At 39.0% G+C, this 21,116-nt stretch overlaps 1 protein-coding gene across 1 annotated transcript in view; it reads right to left on the bottom strand.

Moving 5' to 3' along the window:
- Nucleotides 1–6,834: 6,834 nt before the first annotated feature.
- The window catches only part of LOC122803825 (aarF domain-containing protein kinase 1-like), a 755,009-nt gene continuing 740,727 nt past the window's right edge, over nt 6,835–21,116 (bottom strand). Inside the window, exon 4 of the mRNA XM_044073510.1 lies at nt 6,835–6,987. Within this exon, the coding sequence (XP_043929445.1) occupies nt 6,835–6,987 (153 nt within the window). The remainder of the gene's footprint in view (nt 6,988–21,116) is intronic.

The following is a 21,116-nucleotide window of genomic DNA, read 5'->3' on the forward strand; positions in this document are numbered from 1 at the left end:
AAAAAAAATATCTTTGGGTTTTCTTGTGGTGTGCGAAGCACACTTTTAAACTGTGCTTCACTCTTTTAAACCTAACTAGTCTCCGCTTGTGACCTTCATAACTACAAAAACTTATGTACTTAAACTAGCACCCCTACCATATACACTAACCAATGTAGTGCTTCTATGTCTGTAGGCAAAGGAACAGCCCACTCTGTCAATGCACTAAAGATTAATAACTAAAAGCAAGTACCCCGTATGTGATAGGCCCTAATAAAATAGAGCAGATTGTAAGTGTTTGGTGAAGGCTACAGTATACTGTAAGGGCACACAGCACAGCAGAACAGCAGCTGCTTCAGGAGATTACAGTGTACTGTGAGAGAACACAGTAATGTAACTGTACCCTAAGCACTCTTGTGCAGACATTATGTAAGGGAGTAATTCATGGTTGTCCTGTACTCACTACTTTACAATAGCGCTCCACATGCGGGGGGGGGGGGTACAGTATGTTTCAGTGTCTAGCAGTGCACTCTACATAGGAACAGCACACAAGGCACTTGAAAGTTAACAATTCAATGTTCATTTACAGTGCACAGCTGCACCATACAGATAAAGACATTTTGAAAGTACAGTTGTTTAAAGTCTTACTATAAAAGTAGATGTTCTTCTCTTCACTGTTGCAGTATTCATAACATTAGAGATTCCTGCCTAGGGCAGTGCAATGTTTGGACAGTATACCAAAGCATTTGGTTGCTTTAAGGTATGTCGTATGTCACAAGTATAAAGGTGACATCCAGACATATCATCCTCAGGACTGAAAGCCCCAGTAGAAATGCCAGACCAAGGAAAAACAAGAGGTAACCAGTACATCTAGTAGACGAATGGCCCAGGGGAGGAGGGAGGGAGTGAATACTGCAACAGTAAAGAGAAGGACATCTTCTGTTATGATAAGATTTTACACAACCCATAAGATTTTACACAACCCTACTATGCCCTTCCATTTCACTGTTGAAGTATTCATAATATTAGGGAGAGTGCAAAAGCTCGGGAATAAACTTGGGATGAGGAAGGACCAATAGAGCCCTCTAGGAAACATGAAGGATAGCCCTAGCAAAACCAGTTATAGCTCTGGAGATTCCATCCAGTTTGTAGTGCTTGGTAAATGTATACACAGAAGTTCAGGTAGCTACCTCAGGAATAAAGTTAGTATCCAAACCCTTGAAAAAAGCATCAGAAGAAGCCACGCCCTAGTAAATTGAGCATTAACAGAAGAAGGAAGGCTCTTACCATGAAAAGAATAACAAAAAGAAATAGCTTTTGAAATCCAAGAAGAAATAGTCTGCTCGGAAACCACTAACCCCAAGAACCTGGGGTGAAAGGAAACAAAAAGCTGATCAGATTTCCTAATAGCCTTAATCTTATTCAAATAAAATCTGAGTTGCCTATGCACATCTAACGTGATGCACCTTCTCACTGGCAGACTGTGGAGAAGGGAAAAAAAGTGGGCAAATGAACAGACCAATTAAGGGACAACTTATTCACCACCTTGGGCATTAAAGAAGGATTAGTACACAAGGACACACTATCCTTATGAAAAAACAAAAAAGTTGGACAAGCCATAAGGGCTTGAAGCTCAGACACCTGTCTGACAGAAGTAAGGACTAACAAAAGAACAGTCTTCCAAAACCAATGTTGCAAGCAAGCTGAAGCTGCAGGCTCAAAAAGAGCCAGAGTAAATTTCTCCAAAACAAAATTAAGATCCTAGAGAACAGGAACAGGCTTCCTGGGACGTCTAATATGAAGGACGCCTTTAGGAACTGTTTAGCTTCAAATCTAGAGGATAAAGGCAGACAAGCAGAGGTAGCTGACAAGTGGGCCTTAACAGAAGAATAAGCCAACCCAGCACTGAGCAATTCACACAGATAAGTGAGAACCAAAGGAACATCCACAGAAAGTGGATCCAGGTTACGAGAAAGGCACCAAACAGAAAACCTCTTCCATTTGTTTAAGTGAGATCACCTAGTACTGGGTTTCCTGGCCTCCTGCAGGACCCTAAGCACGTCCTCAGAAAAAAGGTCTTGATGTGGAATCAAAATCCTGTCACCCACAGTATCAGCTGAAGAGTGGACAGGTGGTGATGGATGAGAGATCCCTTGCCTTGTGAGAGTAGATTTACCCTGTGAGGTAACTTGTAATGATTGCCCTTGGCTAAATGCAGAAGAAGAGAGAATCAATGCTTTCAAGCTGGTGAAGTCCAATAGCCACTTACATCTCACTTGACATCAGGGGCTAAGTAGGTAATATGACAAGTGAGAAGCATATTTGTGTGCAATAACCTTAAAAGATCTTAAATACACTGTGCAATTAATCTAAAAGAGTATAATCTTATTTATGAGCAATATCCACTGATGCTAAAACAGCAAACAGCATGCTGTGCAGTAAGTAATAGCTATGAAATTGTTGTGCAATAAATATTGTGTTTCCTTAGACTAGTGTCAACAGAATCCTGTGCAATAAGTAGTAGCTGTGGAATTCTGTGCAATAAATACCATGTCTCTTTAGCTTAGTAAATGTCTGTTGATATGTAAAACAGTAAACATTATGTATTTGGAATGTCTAAATGTAGTAATATGAATTGTTGAATATGTTAGATGTCTGCATAGGGCCTGGAGTAACGTAATTTCGTTCAGTTGCACTTGTTCTGGAGTCTGAATGACAATAAAGTTTACTTTCACTTTGACTTTATTTTGGCCAAAAGGGAGTCATCATCAAGATTTTAGGGGACGTCCTGCTGAATTTTGAACAGGACTTTTGAAATGACAGGAAGAGGATGGGAAGCATAGAGAAACATCCCCTTCCAAGAAAAAGAGAGGGCATCCACCTTCCACACCAGAGGACCTGGGACTCTGGCACAAATTAGAGGAAGTTGTCTGTTCAGAGGGGAGGCAAATAGATCTATTTAAGGAGTACCCCACTGGTGGACAATGTCCAGAAATACATCCCTGTGAAGCATCCATTCATGGGATTGAGTTAAGGACCTGCTCAGAGTGTCTGCCACAATGTTTTGACCTGAGGGAATGTAAACTGCCTGAAGAGTCACTTAATACTGGACAACAAGATCCCATACCAGGAGTGCCAATTGGCGAAGAAGATAAGATCTTGTTCCCTGTTTGTTTACATACCACATCAGTGTGGTGTTGTCTGCAAACACCTTGAGAGGTCCCGAGGAGAAAACAGGATGAAAAGCCTGAAGAGCCAGTAGAAGGGCTCTCATCTCTTTAAAATTGATGTGCGCCTTCTGTTGAAGATGAGACCAGACCCCCTGCACCTTTGGAGTGCCAAAAGCTGCTCCCCATTCTACATCAGAAGCATCTGTGAACAGCTCCTGAGAGGGAAGAGGGGGATAAAAGGGAGCCCTGGATTTTATGACAACTGCTGGATCCACCAGAGGAGTTCCTTCTTGAGACAAGGTAGAAGAGGGTTTGTGAACGGCAGATTATGCCTCCTGAACCTGACTGACTTCTTTGAGGAAGTCACCAAAGCCGTAGATGAGAGTAAGGTGGCTCACACAGCCTATCCTGACCTTGCCAAGGCTTTTGACACCATCCTCCATTCTGGAATTATAGCTAAACTCACTAAACTGGGTATAAATCCCTATGTCACAAGATGGGTAGCCATCTGGATCACTGACAAAACCCACATTGTAAATGTTGCAGACTCCAAATCTGACTTCAAACCAGTGACAAGTGGAGCACCACAGGGTTCAGTCCTGGGACCTCTCCTGTTTGGTATCTATGTCTCTGAAATACAGGCTAACACAGAAGACCTTTGGCTAACGAAGTTCGCAGATGACTGCAAAATAGGAGCCATAGTCGAGTCCCCAAATGATGGGGACATCCTACGGAAGGACCTCACTGAGACAGATGCCTGGTGTCAGAGCCATGGCCTCAAGCTCAATATCAAAAAGTGCATTGTCATCCCCTTTGGTAAAAACTCTGTGCCCATGAACTACATAACGAACTAGCCTGGTCTGCAAGGCTATGGAGCTCATCATCATGGAACTCATTAACAGAAACATTGCGAACCTCCAAACATTGGACCCTACCCAGTTTGGCTTTGTTAAGGGCAGATCATGCCTCCTAAACCTGGAGGACTTCTTTGAGACAGTTACCAAGGCTTTAGACGAGGGAAAGGAGGCCCACACAGCCTACCTAGACCTTGCAAAGTCTTTCAACACCATTCCCCATTCTGGTATTATAGACAAGCTCACCAGCCTGAACATAAACCCCTACGTCACGAGATGGGTTGCCAATTGGCTCATGGATAGAACCCACACGGTGAGAGTTGCAGGCTCTAGTTCCAACTCTAAACTGATTACAAGTGGCGTTCCCCAGGGCTCAGTCCTGGGACCCCTCCTATTCGGTATAGACTTCTCAGAGGTACACGCAAGCACAGGAGGACTATGGCTGACCAAGTTCACAGACGACTGCAAAATGGGGGCCATAACTGACGCTCCGGCTGATAAAGACATCCTCCAGAAGGGTCTCACTGAGATGGATACCTGGTGTCAAAATCATGGCCTCAAGCTAAATGCTAAAAAGTGCATAGTCATCCCCTTTGGAAAAAATGAAGTACCCGCAAACTACCACATACGTGGTAGTCGCCTGAAAATGTAATAAGGGATCTGGGGACCCAAGTAGATAGTAATCTCTCCTTTGATAATCATATTGCCAAGGTGGTTAGAAAATCCTTCTATGTGGCCCACCTAATCACAAAAGGGTTTGCATCTAGAACAAAAGAGGTTATTGTGTCCCTCTACTCATCACTCATCAGACCCATCATAGAGTACAACCCTGCATTTGGGATGTACCTTACAAGACACCTCCAACAGCTGGAAAGACCACTGAAGTACCTCACCAAGAGGATTACTGGCCTCAAACAGATGCCCTATACAGCCCAACTGAAGAAACTCCAGCTGTACTCGGATGCATACCGCTTACTCAGAGGTGATCTCTGCCTGACATACAAGGCCATGTCCAAACCAGAATTGATGGACAGGCTCCACCTAAATAAAAAAACAAATCCCCGAGAGTCACATGCTCTAGGGATCTAAATCTCAGCACAACGATAAATAGGACTTGCTTGAGGATAGCAGGACTTGCTTGAGGGATAGCTTCCTGTCCCAGAGACTCCCTATGCTTTGGAACAGGATTCCAATCTACATTAGGCAGAGCCCCTCACGAACACTCTTCAAGAAAAACCTTGAGGAGTGGATGGGAAACAGAAAATTTACCCCGGGGATCACTGCAGTGGCTCTGCTGGACAGAGGCACATGGAACTAATGGCTCTGCTGGACAGAGACACAGAGAACTAATCTAAGGGGGTGGCGAAAGTCAACACATTCTGGCTAGGCTTACAGATGCCCTCAGGCAGATAGCCTAGTGCTTACCTATGAACCTATAAGCAGCAGTCTACGTAATGCTGAATGTGTGATAAGAGACTTTGGGACCCAGGTGGACAGTAGTCTCTCCTTTGATAATCACATCACCACAGTAGTCAGGAAATCCTTCTATGTGGCACACCTCATCAGAAAAGGGTTCTCATTCAGGAAAAAAGAGGTCATTATTCCCCTCTACTCGACACTCATTAGACCCATTATAGAGTACAATGCCCCTTTGGGAATGTACCTCACAAGACATCTGCAGCAGCTGGAAAGGCCACAGAAGTACCTCACAAAGAGGATTACTGGCCTCAAACAGATGCCCTACACTGACCGTCACAGGAAAATAACTTTCTTGGGTGGTGTAAGCCAGGGAACCTTGTTGGCTAGGCTTACTTAGGCCCTTGGGCTGATAGTCTAGTACCTACCTATGAACCTATGAACAAATTCTAGGAGATGAACAAAATGACTTCAGAAACAAGTAAAACTTCCTCATGTGAAGTTTGTCCTAAGGGAGCATAGGGATGGTGTATACCATGAAACCCAGAGCTCTCAGAAACTCCCAGGTTGTAATGGAAGCCAGAGGAAGAATAGTGTGAAAGAAGAAGATGACATCAAGGCCTTGGGAGGAGGCAGGGATGCTAGCAAAGGCACCATCTGAATGCTACAACCCAGAAAAACATGGCCCTGAGGAGTCAGAGAAGACTTTTTCAAGTTTATTGTAAACCCCAGGCTCTGAAGATAAGAGCTGGCAAAATGGAGATTTTGCAACAGGATCTCTGTAGAGGATGTGTGAAACAGCAAGTCTTCCAAGCAGGGAAATACTTGGACCCCCTGAAGGCTGCAAAAAGCAACAACAGGAGTAAATATCCTTGGGGCAGCAGAAAGGCCAAAGGGCAAAGCAAGCAGAAAACTGAAAATGCCAGGAAGCAACACAGAAATGCAAAAACTACCGGAAAAGGGGATGGATTCGAATATGGAGATAAGCATCTTTGGATCCAAAGACATCATATAAGCCTGGGGAAGCAAAACAGGGAACAAAGTCTGAAGGGACAACATTTGAAAAGTGGGCACCTTCAGAAAAGTGTTTAGATGAGACAGGTCTCGAATAGGTCTCCAAGTACTCTCCTTTCTGGGTACTAGAAACATCCTGAAGTAAAACCCCCTCCCCCTTTGGGACACAGGCACTTCCTGAATAGTACACTGAGTCAAAAGGTCACAAAGGACTTATGGGAAAAAGAACTGTTTCCAAGGGGCTGAAGAATACCCATAAAGGGGGGGAAGGGATTTCGACCCCATGTAATACTCCTGATGACTAATGGACAGAACCCAGGAATCCTGAGTAATATGTAGCCAAACTGAGAGAGAGAGTGAGGTGAAAAGAAAGAGGAAACTGGCTGGGAAGAACAGGATAGTCAGACAGCACCTGGTTTATCTCGAAAGGAAGACTTTTGAGGCCCTGAAGTCTGAATAGCCATAGCTGGAGAAACTCGCTTGCCACCCTTTTTGCTATTAAGAGGAGAATGAGATTGCCTGCGAACAAAGGCTGGCTTATTGGGGTACTTTCTCTGAAATTTAGTAAAATGAGAAACAAATACATGTTTGAGTTCCTGTAAAGCCTTTCCCTTATCCTGAAGGGATTTAAATCAGCAGCGGGTTCATCAAACAAGTGTTAATTATCAAGAGGGGCATCCATCAACTTAGCCTTGATATCATCAGGCAAAGGTTGAAGCCAAAGCCAAGAATACCGCCTCATCACAGACCGAAAAAGTAGCAGCCCTAGAAGAAGCAAATGCTGCATCATAACTGCACTAAATGGAATGATGAACCACTTGGGAGGAAGTCCCTATTAGGGAAAGAACAGAAGTTTTACCTTCAGTCTGGAAGATCAGATATAACTTGACAAGAATGGGACAGGTCAGCCAATGCATACCTGGACATATAAGTTTGATAACTAACAAGTAAAAACCCTAAAAACAATGGTTAGCACTGCTGCCTCACAGCAAGAGGTTCTCCGGTTCGATTCTCGGTTGGGGTGCCTTCTGTGTGGAGTCTGCATGTCCTCCCTGCGGTCACATGGGTTTCCTCCAGGTGCTCCAGTTTCCGCCCATATTACAAAGACATGTTGTAGGTGGGTTGGACACCCTAAATTGGCCATAGGTGAGTGTGTGTGCGAGTGAGTGTATGAATGAACTACCAAGGCAGGGGCTAGCCACCCAGTGGTGTAAAACCTTGGCTCGAGATGACCGTCACTACTGAAGTGACACCCCGACCCTATGTGCAAAATGGAAAAAAGGGGTTGAAGATGGATGGATGGATGGAATTAGCAGCCCTAAAAGCCAAGGTAGCTGAAGTGTAAACCTTCATACCTAGCCCGTCCATGGATTTGTTATCTTTATCAGAGGGCAGCAATTTGGGCAATGGAAGCAATTGAGAAGGATTGTCAGAGGATACAGACATCAATAAGGAGTCAGCAGCAGGACACTTGTACAAAACCTTACAGTCTTCAGGCACCCTATAAAACCTATCAGGTTTTTTAGGGACAGGGGGCTAAGAGTCCAGAGATTTAGAGGCATTGGAAAACACATCCAGCAAAGCAGCAAAAACAGGAGGAACAGCAAAAGGTTTAGGAGATTCCATCTGCACCAACTCATAGTACCTCTTATGAATTTCAGAGACCTGAGCACAATCCCACTAAAAGAACTCCATCATCCTGGACATTGTGTCCCCAAAAGAAATCTATTCAAAGGGAGTATCAGGACTGGTAGATCCCTTTTCTCTAACATACAGCCCAAAGGAGAAGGAATCTGAGAAGAGTAAGCAAGGGATTCATCATCCAAATTCAACTCTGCCTCAGAGGAATCTTGTTCTCTGGGTCTTTTAAGGTAATACAGAACTAAGGGGCAGCAGGAAAAGAAACACCCTGAGGAGGTTTCAATGACAGAACTAAACCCTGAGTGAAGGCCTGCCGCTCACTCTGTGGAGCAGACGAAATATGTTTAGTTTTGTGTTTTTTCTTCAGTGGGTGTCTTGCCTTAAAAAACCTGGAAGGCTCTGACCCAGGACAGCATTCAATAATGGTAGTAGGGACTTCTCTGACTAAAACTGGAGGAACACCTCTAGGCATCATGGAAATGATCGACCGTGGTTTCCCCTGAACATCAGAGAGAGACACCTTCAAAGCCTCCTCAGATGTGCTTAAGGCCGGATCCCCGCCAGCCTCTAACCCGGTAAAGGAATTAAACAAAGCTGGGCAAACCTCCTGACATTCACTCACCTCGGGAGAGATGTCCAGGGGAAAAATTGAACAGCAGAAGATTCTGGCCTAGGCTTCTTCGCCTTCTTCTTCCCTGACATCTGTCCCTTGGGGTGTGAAGTTCCCACCATTATATCTTTTGTGAGAAGTTTAAGACGCTGATTCTCAAAATACAATGCTGAAGAAGAAAGTCTACTATGCAAAGTTTTAGGTACAACAGTCTGACAGACGGAACAGGACATATGGTCATGCGAGACGTCAAGGCAAAACAGACACTGTTCGTGGTGGTCTTTATGGGTAATCTGTCTCCCACATTGGCATTTATCCTTCTTGGATGGCATAAAACCCCACAAGCAACAAAAAGAAAAGACAAGTAAAACAGGAACCTCAATGAGGCAGTTATCTGCAATGGCTCAGTGAAACGATTAATGTAACACAGGCGTTCAGACCGACACTCAAGATATGGTATTCGGACTGGCAGCAAAGAAATTCTGAGGATGGTACGTCCGGACGTCAACTTTATGCCCTAGGCTGCACAAGGAACATATGTGTGACGTACAGCGTACCTTAAAGCAATCTAAGGCTTTGGTATACTGGCTGGACATTGGGCTGCCCTAGGCAGGAATCCCTAATGTTATGCATACTGCAACAGTGAAATGGAAGGACGCCTAGGCAATGCAATAAAAAGAAAGGACCATTATGCACAGGCTAAAATGTAGGAATGATGCAAAATTCAGAATGTTAGTGAAATGTTTACAGTTTTCTGCTCATTTCTGTTTATTGGTGGTTATCTGCATTATATTTACACCTGGTACTCTGCAACCTGTATAAAAATGGACAGAGTCATGTCAATATACAAACACCTATTACGCTGTACTGATGCAGTACAGATCACCCTTCCATTATGTAGCTACTGAGTTAAAAAACGGTTTACCACTTTACAGGTGACATAAGGGCAACCTGAAGTACTTTGTGTGCTGTGCATTTATGAGACAGCATGTGCATGTGAGAATGCTGGGGTTGCTCATGTAGAAACTCTACCACCATAAGACTGATGGAGTTAAAGCACTAGCAGCTCCTCAGCTGACAGAGCACAATATATGGTACAGGTGCCTCTGAACTAAGCCAGTGCTGTTATTCATACTGTACAGCTTATCTGTACATGTACAGTTCATCAGCTGACTGCCTGAAACACATCAAAATGTCATCTCTCCAGCAATACTTCACATCTGTGTCTGATTTAAGAGTTACTTTATTCCTGCATTTCTCCATAGACTGACCCTACATAGTGTGGGCTATATCTCTGAATTTTATACAAAATTATACATATTGTGTCAACCCATGGTCCAAAAGTTCAGACTACAGATAGCACAGTGCTAATGTTTCTCGGGATAGAGATCTTTCTTGATATATGCCTGACACAGATTTGCTCTTCAAAACTTTTCCACCACAGCCAAAATATTTTACGTATGTCCCATAAAAGAAAGAGGAGGCTACTTTAGAAAGCAACCACAGATTTATTTATTTTACTTAAATTAGAAAAACACTTAGAAAGGTGTGTGTGTGTGGGGGGGTCTACATTCGAGTATGCTCACGCCAGCTTTTACTTCTTTGCCATCTAACATTTAGTAACAGCCAGGTATACATTTCTAGAGTTATTAATGTGCAAAAGCTTTCCAATGAAACTATGCTATAAAGCTATATACTTGAAAGATCTCAAGTTCTGATCTAATTTGCAAAGGTTCGCTGTTTTTAATGCTCCAATAAGACATATAAAAAAAATTCCTGATAAGTCATTCTATTAAATGTGCTGGCAGTAAGACATGCTACCATCAAACAGGAACACTATATAATAAAATGGAACACCTGATTACATGTTTAAACACTACAGATCTCTGTAACTTAAATTGCAATTAACAAATTTCACCATCTGATTTACTCCTGTAACTATTACATACTGATAAGCAAGAAAGAATGACAGTACTCCATCATTTTAAACATGTGACACATGATCTATACTTCATTGCAATGCTTTTATGATGTCACACTGAAAATTGATGAGCTCACTGCTTGAATAAGTGGAAATCATTATTACACCTGTTGAAATCTATGTTCCTGAACAGAAGCAGCAGCCAAAAAATATGGTCAATTTTCATTAGGGAAAGTTTAAAGCATTCTTCTGTGGGGAAGGTTTCATTCCCCACCCCTAACCTTGGCAGCTACAACTGCCATGCTTTTTACTACTTAGTAAAATCATTTCAAAGATCAATATGCCCCACCACACCACAGTTATCTTGCTTCAAGGACAATAAATGAGTCAAAAGATCAGCTGGTAAGGGGGTGGAATGATGTGTGATGGTCAGTTGAAAGAGTGGGACCCCTCCTCCCTACCAAAAAAAAAAATCACATTTTTATTAAAAAGCAGTATCCTCCTTGAGATTTTATATATATATATATATATATATATATATATATATATATATATATATATATATATATATGTGTGTGTGTGTGTGTGTGTGTGATTAATCATCTATGTATACATATAAACAGAAAAAAAATTCTAGCAAAGTTGACAAAGTTCACACATAATTAATAATAAATAAATCTAACAGAGTTAATGTAGTTCATATCATCTTGTTAATAAACATTTGGTTTGCACCACGAGATTAAAACAATTAAATATAATTAGGTAAAACACGTGAATAAGATTCATGTTATGTCACAGTTTCATAAAGTAGAAGGAAGCTGTATGAAATGTTTCTTTCCCTCTGTCAGTGGAGTTTGTACTGGAAGTGATTCATTCCATATCAGATTATCTTACCTTTACTCACATTAGACAACAGTCAGTGAGCTTTGAATGAAAAATACACCCAGTCCCCACCACAGCATTCCTTTACAAAATGACTGGACTTCACGGTTAATTTTTAAATCCTCTAATCAATGCACATTTGATCCATCACTGTTGTTAAAGTAGACCAGTTAGACAGTCTGTGAAGGAGTAAACACATACCACTTGCACTTCTGACAGTCTTGAGACTTCAACAGTTAATGGTTTACTCTGACTCTGCTAAATATCCAAATCAGCAACTGTCCATATGCTAGCATCTGTCCTAATTTATCAAGATAACACAAGATAATAAACCTCAAATCTCAACTTGCAGCTTGAGGTCAAGTTTCATATACAAGACAAAAGTTTGCCACAAGGCAATTTCTAGTAGCTAACCGGCAAGCTCTATTAACAACAGAGAAAGGATTACAGCATCATGGAAATATAAAACAGCAGTACTAAAAGCAGGACTCTTATTGTGAAAAGACAGTGCACAGCTCATTCTGCTACTTCCAGTGAAATCAATGAGCCATGACAGGTCCATCTAGCGCTTGAAATAAATTAAGGTAGATCAGTGAGCAAAAATGCATTTTCAACAAATACTTTTTCTTAATACAATGTTCCAAAAAGGGTAAGAAATCTATATAAAATGAGAAAGCTATGACTTACTTCTTAATATTAATAGCATTTAACAGCAGTATAGCAAAAACCTTGCAATGTTAAGTGCTTCAGGTTCATATTACTGTAGCCTGAAGCAGTATAGTTTCATCTGAGTTTTATGAAGAAAGCTGGCCAAATGGCAGTGACATCTCACTATGTCTATAAGCTACAGGTTCAAAAAACATTCCCTGTGACACAGAGAATAAAAAAAGGCGTCATGAAAGTCAAAAGTTGCCACAAGGAACGAAGAAAGTAGCACATTTGCAGAAGGATATGGCACAAATGTAAATGTATCTAAGTCATTCAAGGCCCATTACCATGAAAAGGTAGAGTGTACTCTGAACAGGTGCCGCTGTCTAAAAATCACAGCTCTGCTTACAGTGGTGAATTACTGTGAACCAGAAGAAACAGATCACAAATTAAACATGTGGTCTGATAAAAGAATCGCATTTCACATACTTCACATGCGTCTGATTGTACATCAGAACTGAAGAATGTAGTGAATCTGAAAATGAGTTTACTCATTCTTTGGGTATTACACAGAGAATCTAGCAATATGTTTGCGTGCATACATGTGGTGGGGAGGAATAGATAGGCTACAGAGTAGAATTACCTGCTGTGGTATAATTTTGGTCTCCTGATAAAGACCCAATCTGCATTTCCATGTACTTGTGTGATAAGTCATTGAGGAGTTCTAAAATCAGAAGATAGGTCAGGGAAGTCATTTAAATTCTTTCTGTGTATACGCACTTCAGCTGGCTAACTGATATAGCCATTTACAGCCGTTTTCTCCATTCCCTTTTATTTTATCCTCTGCTCTTAGTAAATGTATATTTTTACTTTCTGCTTTAAGAAATCTGCTGCCCTTTTGTTTTGGGGTATCCTGGATTTTAGTGGTGTTTGATCGAATATGGGTGAGACAGAAATTTCTCCTGGCCTAGGGAAACTTAACAGTTGGGCTTCAGATTTCACTTGTTTTTCACTGGTTCATCTCTTATCGACTCTCCTATATGCTTCCCCCATTTATACAAACCTTAAGAAAATCAATCTTAACAAACTTACAACTTGCTATCACAACATAGCTCGCTTCGCCACCAGCAACCCCTTCAGGACCCACCATTGTATAAACCTAAAACAACTTGGCTGGCTCGAATTTCAAAACTACCTTATAATTCCTCAACTCACTATAGCTCACAACATATTACACCTTCCTGACAACACCCCAATACTCTCTCAACTTCTAATCCCTTACAACAATCTTAACTCACTTCGCTCCTCTAATAAACTCATGACAAAATCAATAAAGGTAAACAACACAGCAGGTGGTTCTCTTTTCACTAACACAATAGGTAGAAGTTGGAATCTTTTACCTAGTGACATAACTCTGACCACATCCCTGCCACAATTCAAACAGAAAATTAAACTGTACTACCAAAATCATTGGCTTTGTTCCTGCAGTACACCTGACTAACCTTTTTCTCATACGCTATTTCTTCTTCACTTTTTTCATCTCTACCTTTCTCATTTCTCTTCCTTTCACTGTATAGATTTAAGTATATACATTTTATGTACAATTTGCTATCTTGTAATGAACTGCATATTGGAAACTTAGAAGTTTCTCTTTTGAAATGATCATTCATTCCTTGGGTTAATATGACTCCAATTTTTGCTATTTTTTAAAGTAATGATTTGTTTATGTAATGTACTTAGTATTTAGTGGAGCTTTTCTCCTCGGGCCTCTGCTGAAAATGGACATGTATCCAGCCAGACTAGCCCGGTCAACAAATGTAAAATAAATAAAATAAAAAATAAATGGTTATTTTGCTTCCTTGACTGATAGTTACTACAAAGAGTTTAGCTTGGACTTACTTCTCATACATGTACTCAGTGATACTCTGCTACTGTTCTAAAATCAGAAAAGAAGCCAGCAAAGTCATTTAATTTGTTTGTGTCTGCACTTAAGTTGACAACTGCTCTCTGCATTGACTTTTCTGCGTATGCATTTTATTTTCCTGTTTTGAGTATATCCATATTTTTATTTTCTGCTTTTAAAATGTATTGGCCTAGCCCCTCTCACCTGACAAGTCCCTGATGTGCTTTAAAACTTGGTGGCTTTTGAGCTACCCCAATTGCACATTTTAACTCTTTAAGTTACACTTTTAGTCACCTTCATCTTGATACATTTATTTCTATATTTTTTTGCCACTTGTATCATTTTGTATCAAAAGTACAGTTGTTTCTAACTTTAGGCTGGTATGTGCCATACACAGACAAAGTTAGACTCACAACAGCGGGGTATTGTGATTTACTGAATAATCTGTGTTCCAAAAGCCTTTTTTTAATCAAAAGTGAAGTTAAAAGCATACATTTACTGGCTTTTATTACATATTTAAGCTGCACTTAACATTCACCATCATTTTGATTTTTTTTTCTAACCACAAATAAGCCAGAAAACCACAAACTGAAGAAAAACAAACCAGCAGGCAGGAAATGGGAATACTCCAGTGAGATACAAAAATGTAAAATCCAATGTTCTAAGCCACTTTATCCATGAAGACCACACTTTATTTAATCAAAACACAAATAAAATTAGCGCTTTCGTTGCTACCATAAGAAACTTCTTCATACAGTATAAAAGAATACAGTTCATGTTTAAATACCTTCACTTAGTGATGACTTCATACAAACAGCACCTCCATGATTCCAGCCAGTGAAAACAAATATCTACATGCATAGTTATGAATATTAATAATTAATAAATATCCACGAATATTTATAAAAAACCTTTAAAAAACATAAAATTAATTCCAACACATCTCAAAAAATAAATAGGTAGCATACATGTAAAACAGATGTTTAATTTAAAACCTTATTCAAAACAACTTTAGTTTCATTTCATGCTTCCATGCATTGTAAAATAAATTAGGCCATCGTTCCAGTTCAACCTAACAATACTGTTAACAGAAATACATTCATTGAGACCTGGCCAAATATTGGCCCTTAAACGTAGCTGCCAGGTCAGTTCTTTCCTCTAGATGTAATGACCATGCTCCACCTCCTTCACCAACCTTCACTGAGTCCAGCATAAAAAACTTAAAATAATGCCCATGAAAATCCATGCAGTGTTTAGCTAGGGCATTGTAACATAATTTTTTCAGATGCTCATAGAGACAATTTTTTAATTTCCTCTCTGTTTTACCAATATAAAAACCTGCACATAAAACACAGTGGGCGCAATATACCACCCTCTCTGAGTAGCAGTAAAACTTTTCCACTGGTTTAAATTTAAAACCATTAATTACTGTCTCTACAACATAGGGGCAACATGGGCAGCACCCACATTTCTTCATAAACCCTTCCCCCTTATACTTAACCACTCTTTCAAATAAGTCCTTCAAATTTCTACCCCTGCGATACACAATTACAGGTCCAGCACCTATTAGGTCTCTCATTTCACTTTCATATTGTAAAATTTGCCAGTTTTTCTGTATAATATGCCTGATATGTTTGCTGTTAGTCCCAAATGTGGTGACAAAGGAGCATGCATGGTTGTTCTGATTTACAGATTCAACACACAGAAGCTCGGTACCAGCTTCAGTACTTATATCACTTGTTTCTTTACTATCAACTTCCCCTGCCAACCTAAAACCTTTCCATCCTTTAAAGATGGATTCAAAATGACCACTTTCTCTTTTATTAATAACTTCTAACATGATCTAACATGATCTCATATACAAATGCGTCTGGGTAACCTTGCTTTAAAAACATATTTTTCAATATCTCACATTCTTCTAAAAAAACTTGAAATGTTGACAACATTCTTGCTGCCCTCACGAACTGCCCTTTAACGACTGCTTGCTTCTGCTTGAATGGGTGGGTGCTCACAAAGTGTAGAACACCACTTGAGTACATCTCTTATTGAAAACTTCTAGTGACAAATCTCCTATTTGCCACATCTTTACTCAAATGTATTTCTAAAAATGAGATTTCTTGCTCATCCACGCAGTGGAAAATTTTAAAGAATTGTGTGATATTGTTCAAATAAACCAAAAACTCCTCAATCAATAATTTTGGACCCTTCCATAGAAAAAACAAGTCTTCCAAAAATTGTGTATACAGTTGGCAGTATTGATAAAAGGCCGAATTAAACGAAAACAGATGCTCCCATTGAAGCATAACAATGTTGGCATAAACTCCACTACATGCTGTACTTATAGCAACTCCTTCTCTCTGCAAAAAATATTCCTTGTCAAAAACAATAGTTATTTTTAAGACCATTTCAAACAGGTGTTCCAAGAAATTATTTTCTATTTACAGTGCCCCCTTGTGTACTAAATACTCACTAAACCATTCCAAACCGATATTATGTGGAATGACTGAGTACAGGTCCCTTATATCAACCTTAACAAGCACATACTCTTCTTTAAACTCAATGTCATTCAACTTATTCAAAAAATCCCAAGAGTCCCTATAAATTCTGGGCTCCTCTGAGACCAATTTCTTACATTTAATGTCAATAAACTTAGCTAAGGGATGAGTGATAGAGCCCCTTGCATCAAATGTGGGGCACATTAGGGATTGCTCTACCTTTTTGTGCAATCTGGATAAACCAAAAATCATGGGGGTAATAGGGTGGGGTCCAGCCAAATAGCTGTACTCAAACATTGCGATGCTGCCCTCAATAAAAAGATCTTCCAAGGCTGCCCTAACAGTCTTGTAGGCCCCATTTAGTTGGTCCCTTGCATCAAATGTGGGGCACATTAGGGATGGCTCTACCTTTTTGTGCAATCTGGATAAACCAAAAATCATGGGGGTAATAGGGTGGGGTCCAGCCAAACAGCTGTACTCAAAAATTGCGATGCTGCCCTCAATAAAAAGATCTTCCAAGGCTGCCCTAACAGTCTTGTAGGCCCCATTCAGTTGGTTCTGTTGTGACTGCCCTCACAGTCTTGGAAGATCTTTTTATTGAGGGTTTATGAAGAAATGTGGGTGCTGCCCATATTGCCCTTATTGCAAAGATTACCGAGACAATAATTAATGGTTTTAAATTTAAACCAATGGAAAAGTTTTACTGTTACTCAGAGAGGGTGGTATATTGCGTCTAATGTGTTTTATGTGCAGGTTTTTATATTGGTAAGAAGAGAGGAAATTAAAAAAACATATCTATGAACATCTTAGAGCAATGAGAAAAAATGATGGTACCAATGCCCTTGCTAAACATTGCATGGATTTTCATGAACATTCTTTTAATTTTTTTATGCTGGACTCAGTGAAGGTTGGTGAAAGAGGTGGAGCATGGTCATTACATCTAAAGAGGAAAGAACTGACCTGGCAGATACGTTTAAGGGCCAATATTTGGCCAGGTCTCAATGAATGTATTTCCAACAACATTATTCTTAGGTTGACAGCACAGTAAAGATGACCTGATTTATTTTAAAATGCATGGAAACATGTGAAATGAAACTAAATTAAGTTGTTTTGAATAAGGTTTTAAAGTAAACACCTGTTTTACATATATGCTATTTATTTTTTGAGATGTGTTGGAATGAATTTTATGTTTTTTAAAGGTTTAATAAATATTCATTAATATTTATTAATATTCATAACTATGCATGCAGAGATTTGTTCTCACTGGGTGGAATCATGGGGGGGGTGCTGCTTATATGAAGTCATCACTAATTGAAGGTATTGAAACATGAACTGCTTTCTTTTAAACTGTCCGAAGAAATTTCATATGGTAGAAACAAAAGCGCTAATTTTATTTGTGTTTTGATTAAATAAAGTGTGGTCTTCATGGATAAATGGGCTTAGAACATTGGATTTTACATTTTTGTATCTCACTGAAGTATTCACATTTCCTGCCTTCTGGTCTGGTTTTCTTGATTTTTTTCCTGCTTTTTCTTCTTCTGTCACATTTTTTTACAAAAACATTGCAATTGCTTAAATTCTAGCTTGATTTGTTACCTTACACTTGTATTTTAGATTCATATTAGTGACAGTATTGTGATTTGATGCGGATCTGTGTTCCCAAACTACACTGGTTCAAGTTTTTTATTTATTTATTTATTTATTTTAATTTTGATTGGTTTATCAAATTAGCTTGTCTCATATAACCTGCAATGAACTGTGTTCAGCACACCACTACTGTAGGATTCCTTCGGCATTGGGTAGTGCACATAAGAGCTTCTTCCAAAAGAGGCCTACCTAGCTACACTGACTTTAGTACTCTAAACCTGTGTCCCCTGTGAACTGCACCAAGTGTAAATAAGAAACTCTATGCTGCAGTAACGTGTGCCAAATACAGCAGTCTCACCAGTCCAAGACACCAAAGGTACCTCTCCCCATATGTAGTCATCCCAAACTACTTACACTATTAGGTACTCTCTCCCTTGTAGTGCAGAATCAAACCAAACTTCCTACTCCAGTGGGTACCAACTTTTCTAACCCTCAGATCAGATTTTTCAAAACTATGGACCAGCACTTTCCCAAACTTTCTGTAGTCAGCCTGAAATGGGTATTTTGAGACAATGTAGGAATTAACACTGGTGATGAAAAACAACTGACAAAATAGTAAACCTCCACGAAGCTAAACATCCAGTAAGCGCTTTCATCTTTTATATAAGACTACATCAGCCTGAATGAACAAATTTGTTTATTACAGAGATGCAGCTTAAAGAATTGTTAAAATGCAGACTCAAATATAAGTTATATAAATTTTCTGAAAATGAAAGGGCAGCATTTTACAAACTGTTGAACAATAAAGATATAATTGTTTCTAAAGCCGACAAAGGTAATGCTACTGTTGCGTTACCATATTAATGAGATAAAATGTGTAATATGTCTGATATTAAATTTTACAAACCAGTTTTGTTTTGTGGTGTAAAAAGGGCATATTTCTTAATATATTATTTTATTAAACTGTGGGTTTCCGATGGGATCATAAGTAGTGACACAGATTATTAAAAAAAAAAAAAAAACAAATCAGCAGAATATTCGGCCTGCCCAAGGTCCACAAAGATTTAGATGATCTGCCCTTTAGGCAAACAGTGGCCAGTGCAGGTGAAAAACTGAAGGTACACCAATGGATGCAGGCAAATTTTTATAGCAAGGGGTACAAAATGGTGTCTCATATATGAGGGATACTTTTGATTTTATGCAGAAAATTGAACAAGTCACTGTTTTGGATTCAAATTATTCAGTTACTTTAGATATTAAGTCTCTCTATACAGTTAATACCCAATGAGAAGTTAGATTTAGGCAACTCCAAGTTACTATCAAATAATAATATCTTACTATGGAAATGTTGGACATTATTTTAGGATATATATTTTTTTAATTTAACTCAAAATTGTACCAACAATATAATGGAGTAGCAATGGGGGCTGCTATAACCCCCAGCTATGCTAACATATTCATGAATGCATGGAAGACAGAGTTTATTTTCAACAGTTCTTTTTCAGCCTATATTATTTTTTATACACGCTTTACTGATATCTTTTTAATTTGGAGAGGCGACACTAATACTTATCAATCTTTTTTAGAACATATAAACAATCTTAGTACATACTTAAAATTTACATCTAAGCTTGATGATTGCAGCTTGCCATTTTTAGATGATGTTCAGATAAAACAGAATAACAGGTTAACAATGAAAATATTCAAAAAAGATATTCAAAACATTGCCTATTTGGGCTATGACAGCATGCATTCTAATAGAACTAAAAATCAATCTTCACTGTAAATGATGAAGATTTTATAAAGGTAAGCATTTCCCTATGTTACAAGTTTTTGAATAGAGGTTATCCTGTTTTAAAGATGTGACAAATGGTAGGAAAGGAAGCATAAAATATACCAAGATTAATAGTCTAGCAATACAAATTATAAGACATTGATGCTTGTGAAGAACAGTCTTGATCAAAGACAGAGAAAAAAATATTATTAGAAACAACTGGAAAATTCTCAGCAGTTTCCCAGATGTTAAAAAGATAGTGGTTGAAGAATCAACATTTGTTTCTGAAAGGGGAAAAAATCTGAAAGACTTTTTCAGTCTAGGTGAAGCTTTTATCTCAAAAAACAAGTGTATCAAATGAGGTATATTTAAATGTTTTAACTGTAAATTTGCCAGTATTTACTTACTGGAATCACAGATATTACTGTCAATGATGTTAAGATTAATACTGCTAGACATTTTATTTGTAAGTCCAAATTTGTGGTATATTTAATTTTATGTATGTCCTGGACTGCTTTTTATGTAAGATGTACCACTAAAGAACTGTATCATAGGATTTACGAACATAATTATGTAGTAGCAGTAGGTGATAAGAAAAATGCCTTGAGTAAGCATTATAGTAAGAATATAAGAATCACCACGAAACAACCAACCAAAAAAATAAAAGCAGGACTGGCAAGAGACGATAAAAAATGAATTTACTTCCAAATACAAATAAACACAGATGGTACACGTCGTATAAAACACAAATCCAAATCGCAAAGTCAATTCAGTAAGCGCTTTCGTTTGGCATTTGCCAAACTTTTTCAAACTTATAGTAAGAATGCATGTAAGGTTGCTTTTACGTTTATTGTGCTGGATCAAGCTTCAAACTTTGAAAGCACATTTGATGTTGAGGATGATCTTGACTGGAAAGAGTATTTATGGCAAGTGAAATTAGACCCAGGTTATCCATGCAGACTCAAAGATAAAGAGAATTTTAAAGTTTTTTTTTTAAAGTGTAAGGCAATTAGCCACTAATTAATTGATTGTATCATGTGACTAAAGATTTGTATTTAAAAGTTTGCTTGTGCTGTCTTCATTCAGTCTGATGAAGTGTTAGATATAAGACAGAAGTGCTTACTGGATGTTTATTAGAGCTTTGTGGAGCTTTTGTATTTTGTCAGCTGTTTTTTATCACCAGTATTACTCCTTTGTATGGCTTTTCTCTGCTTTTATTTGT

Source organism: Protopterus annectens, chromosome 6.part0, assembly GCF_019279795.1.
Source record: "Protopterus annectens isolate FY-2018-M chromosome 6.part0, PAN1.0, whole genome shotgun sequence".
NCBI classification, from domain to species: domain Eukaryota; kingdom Metazoa; phylum Chordata; order Ceratodontiformes; family Protopteridae; genus Protopterus; species Protopterus annectens.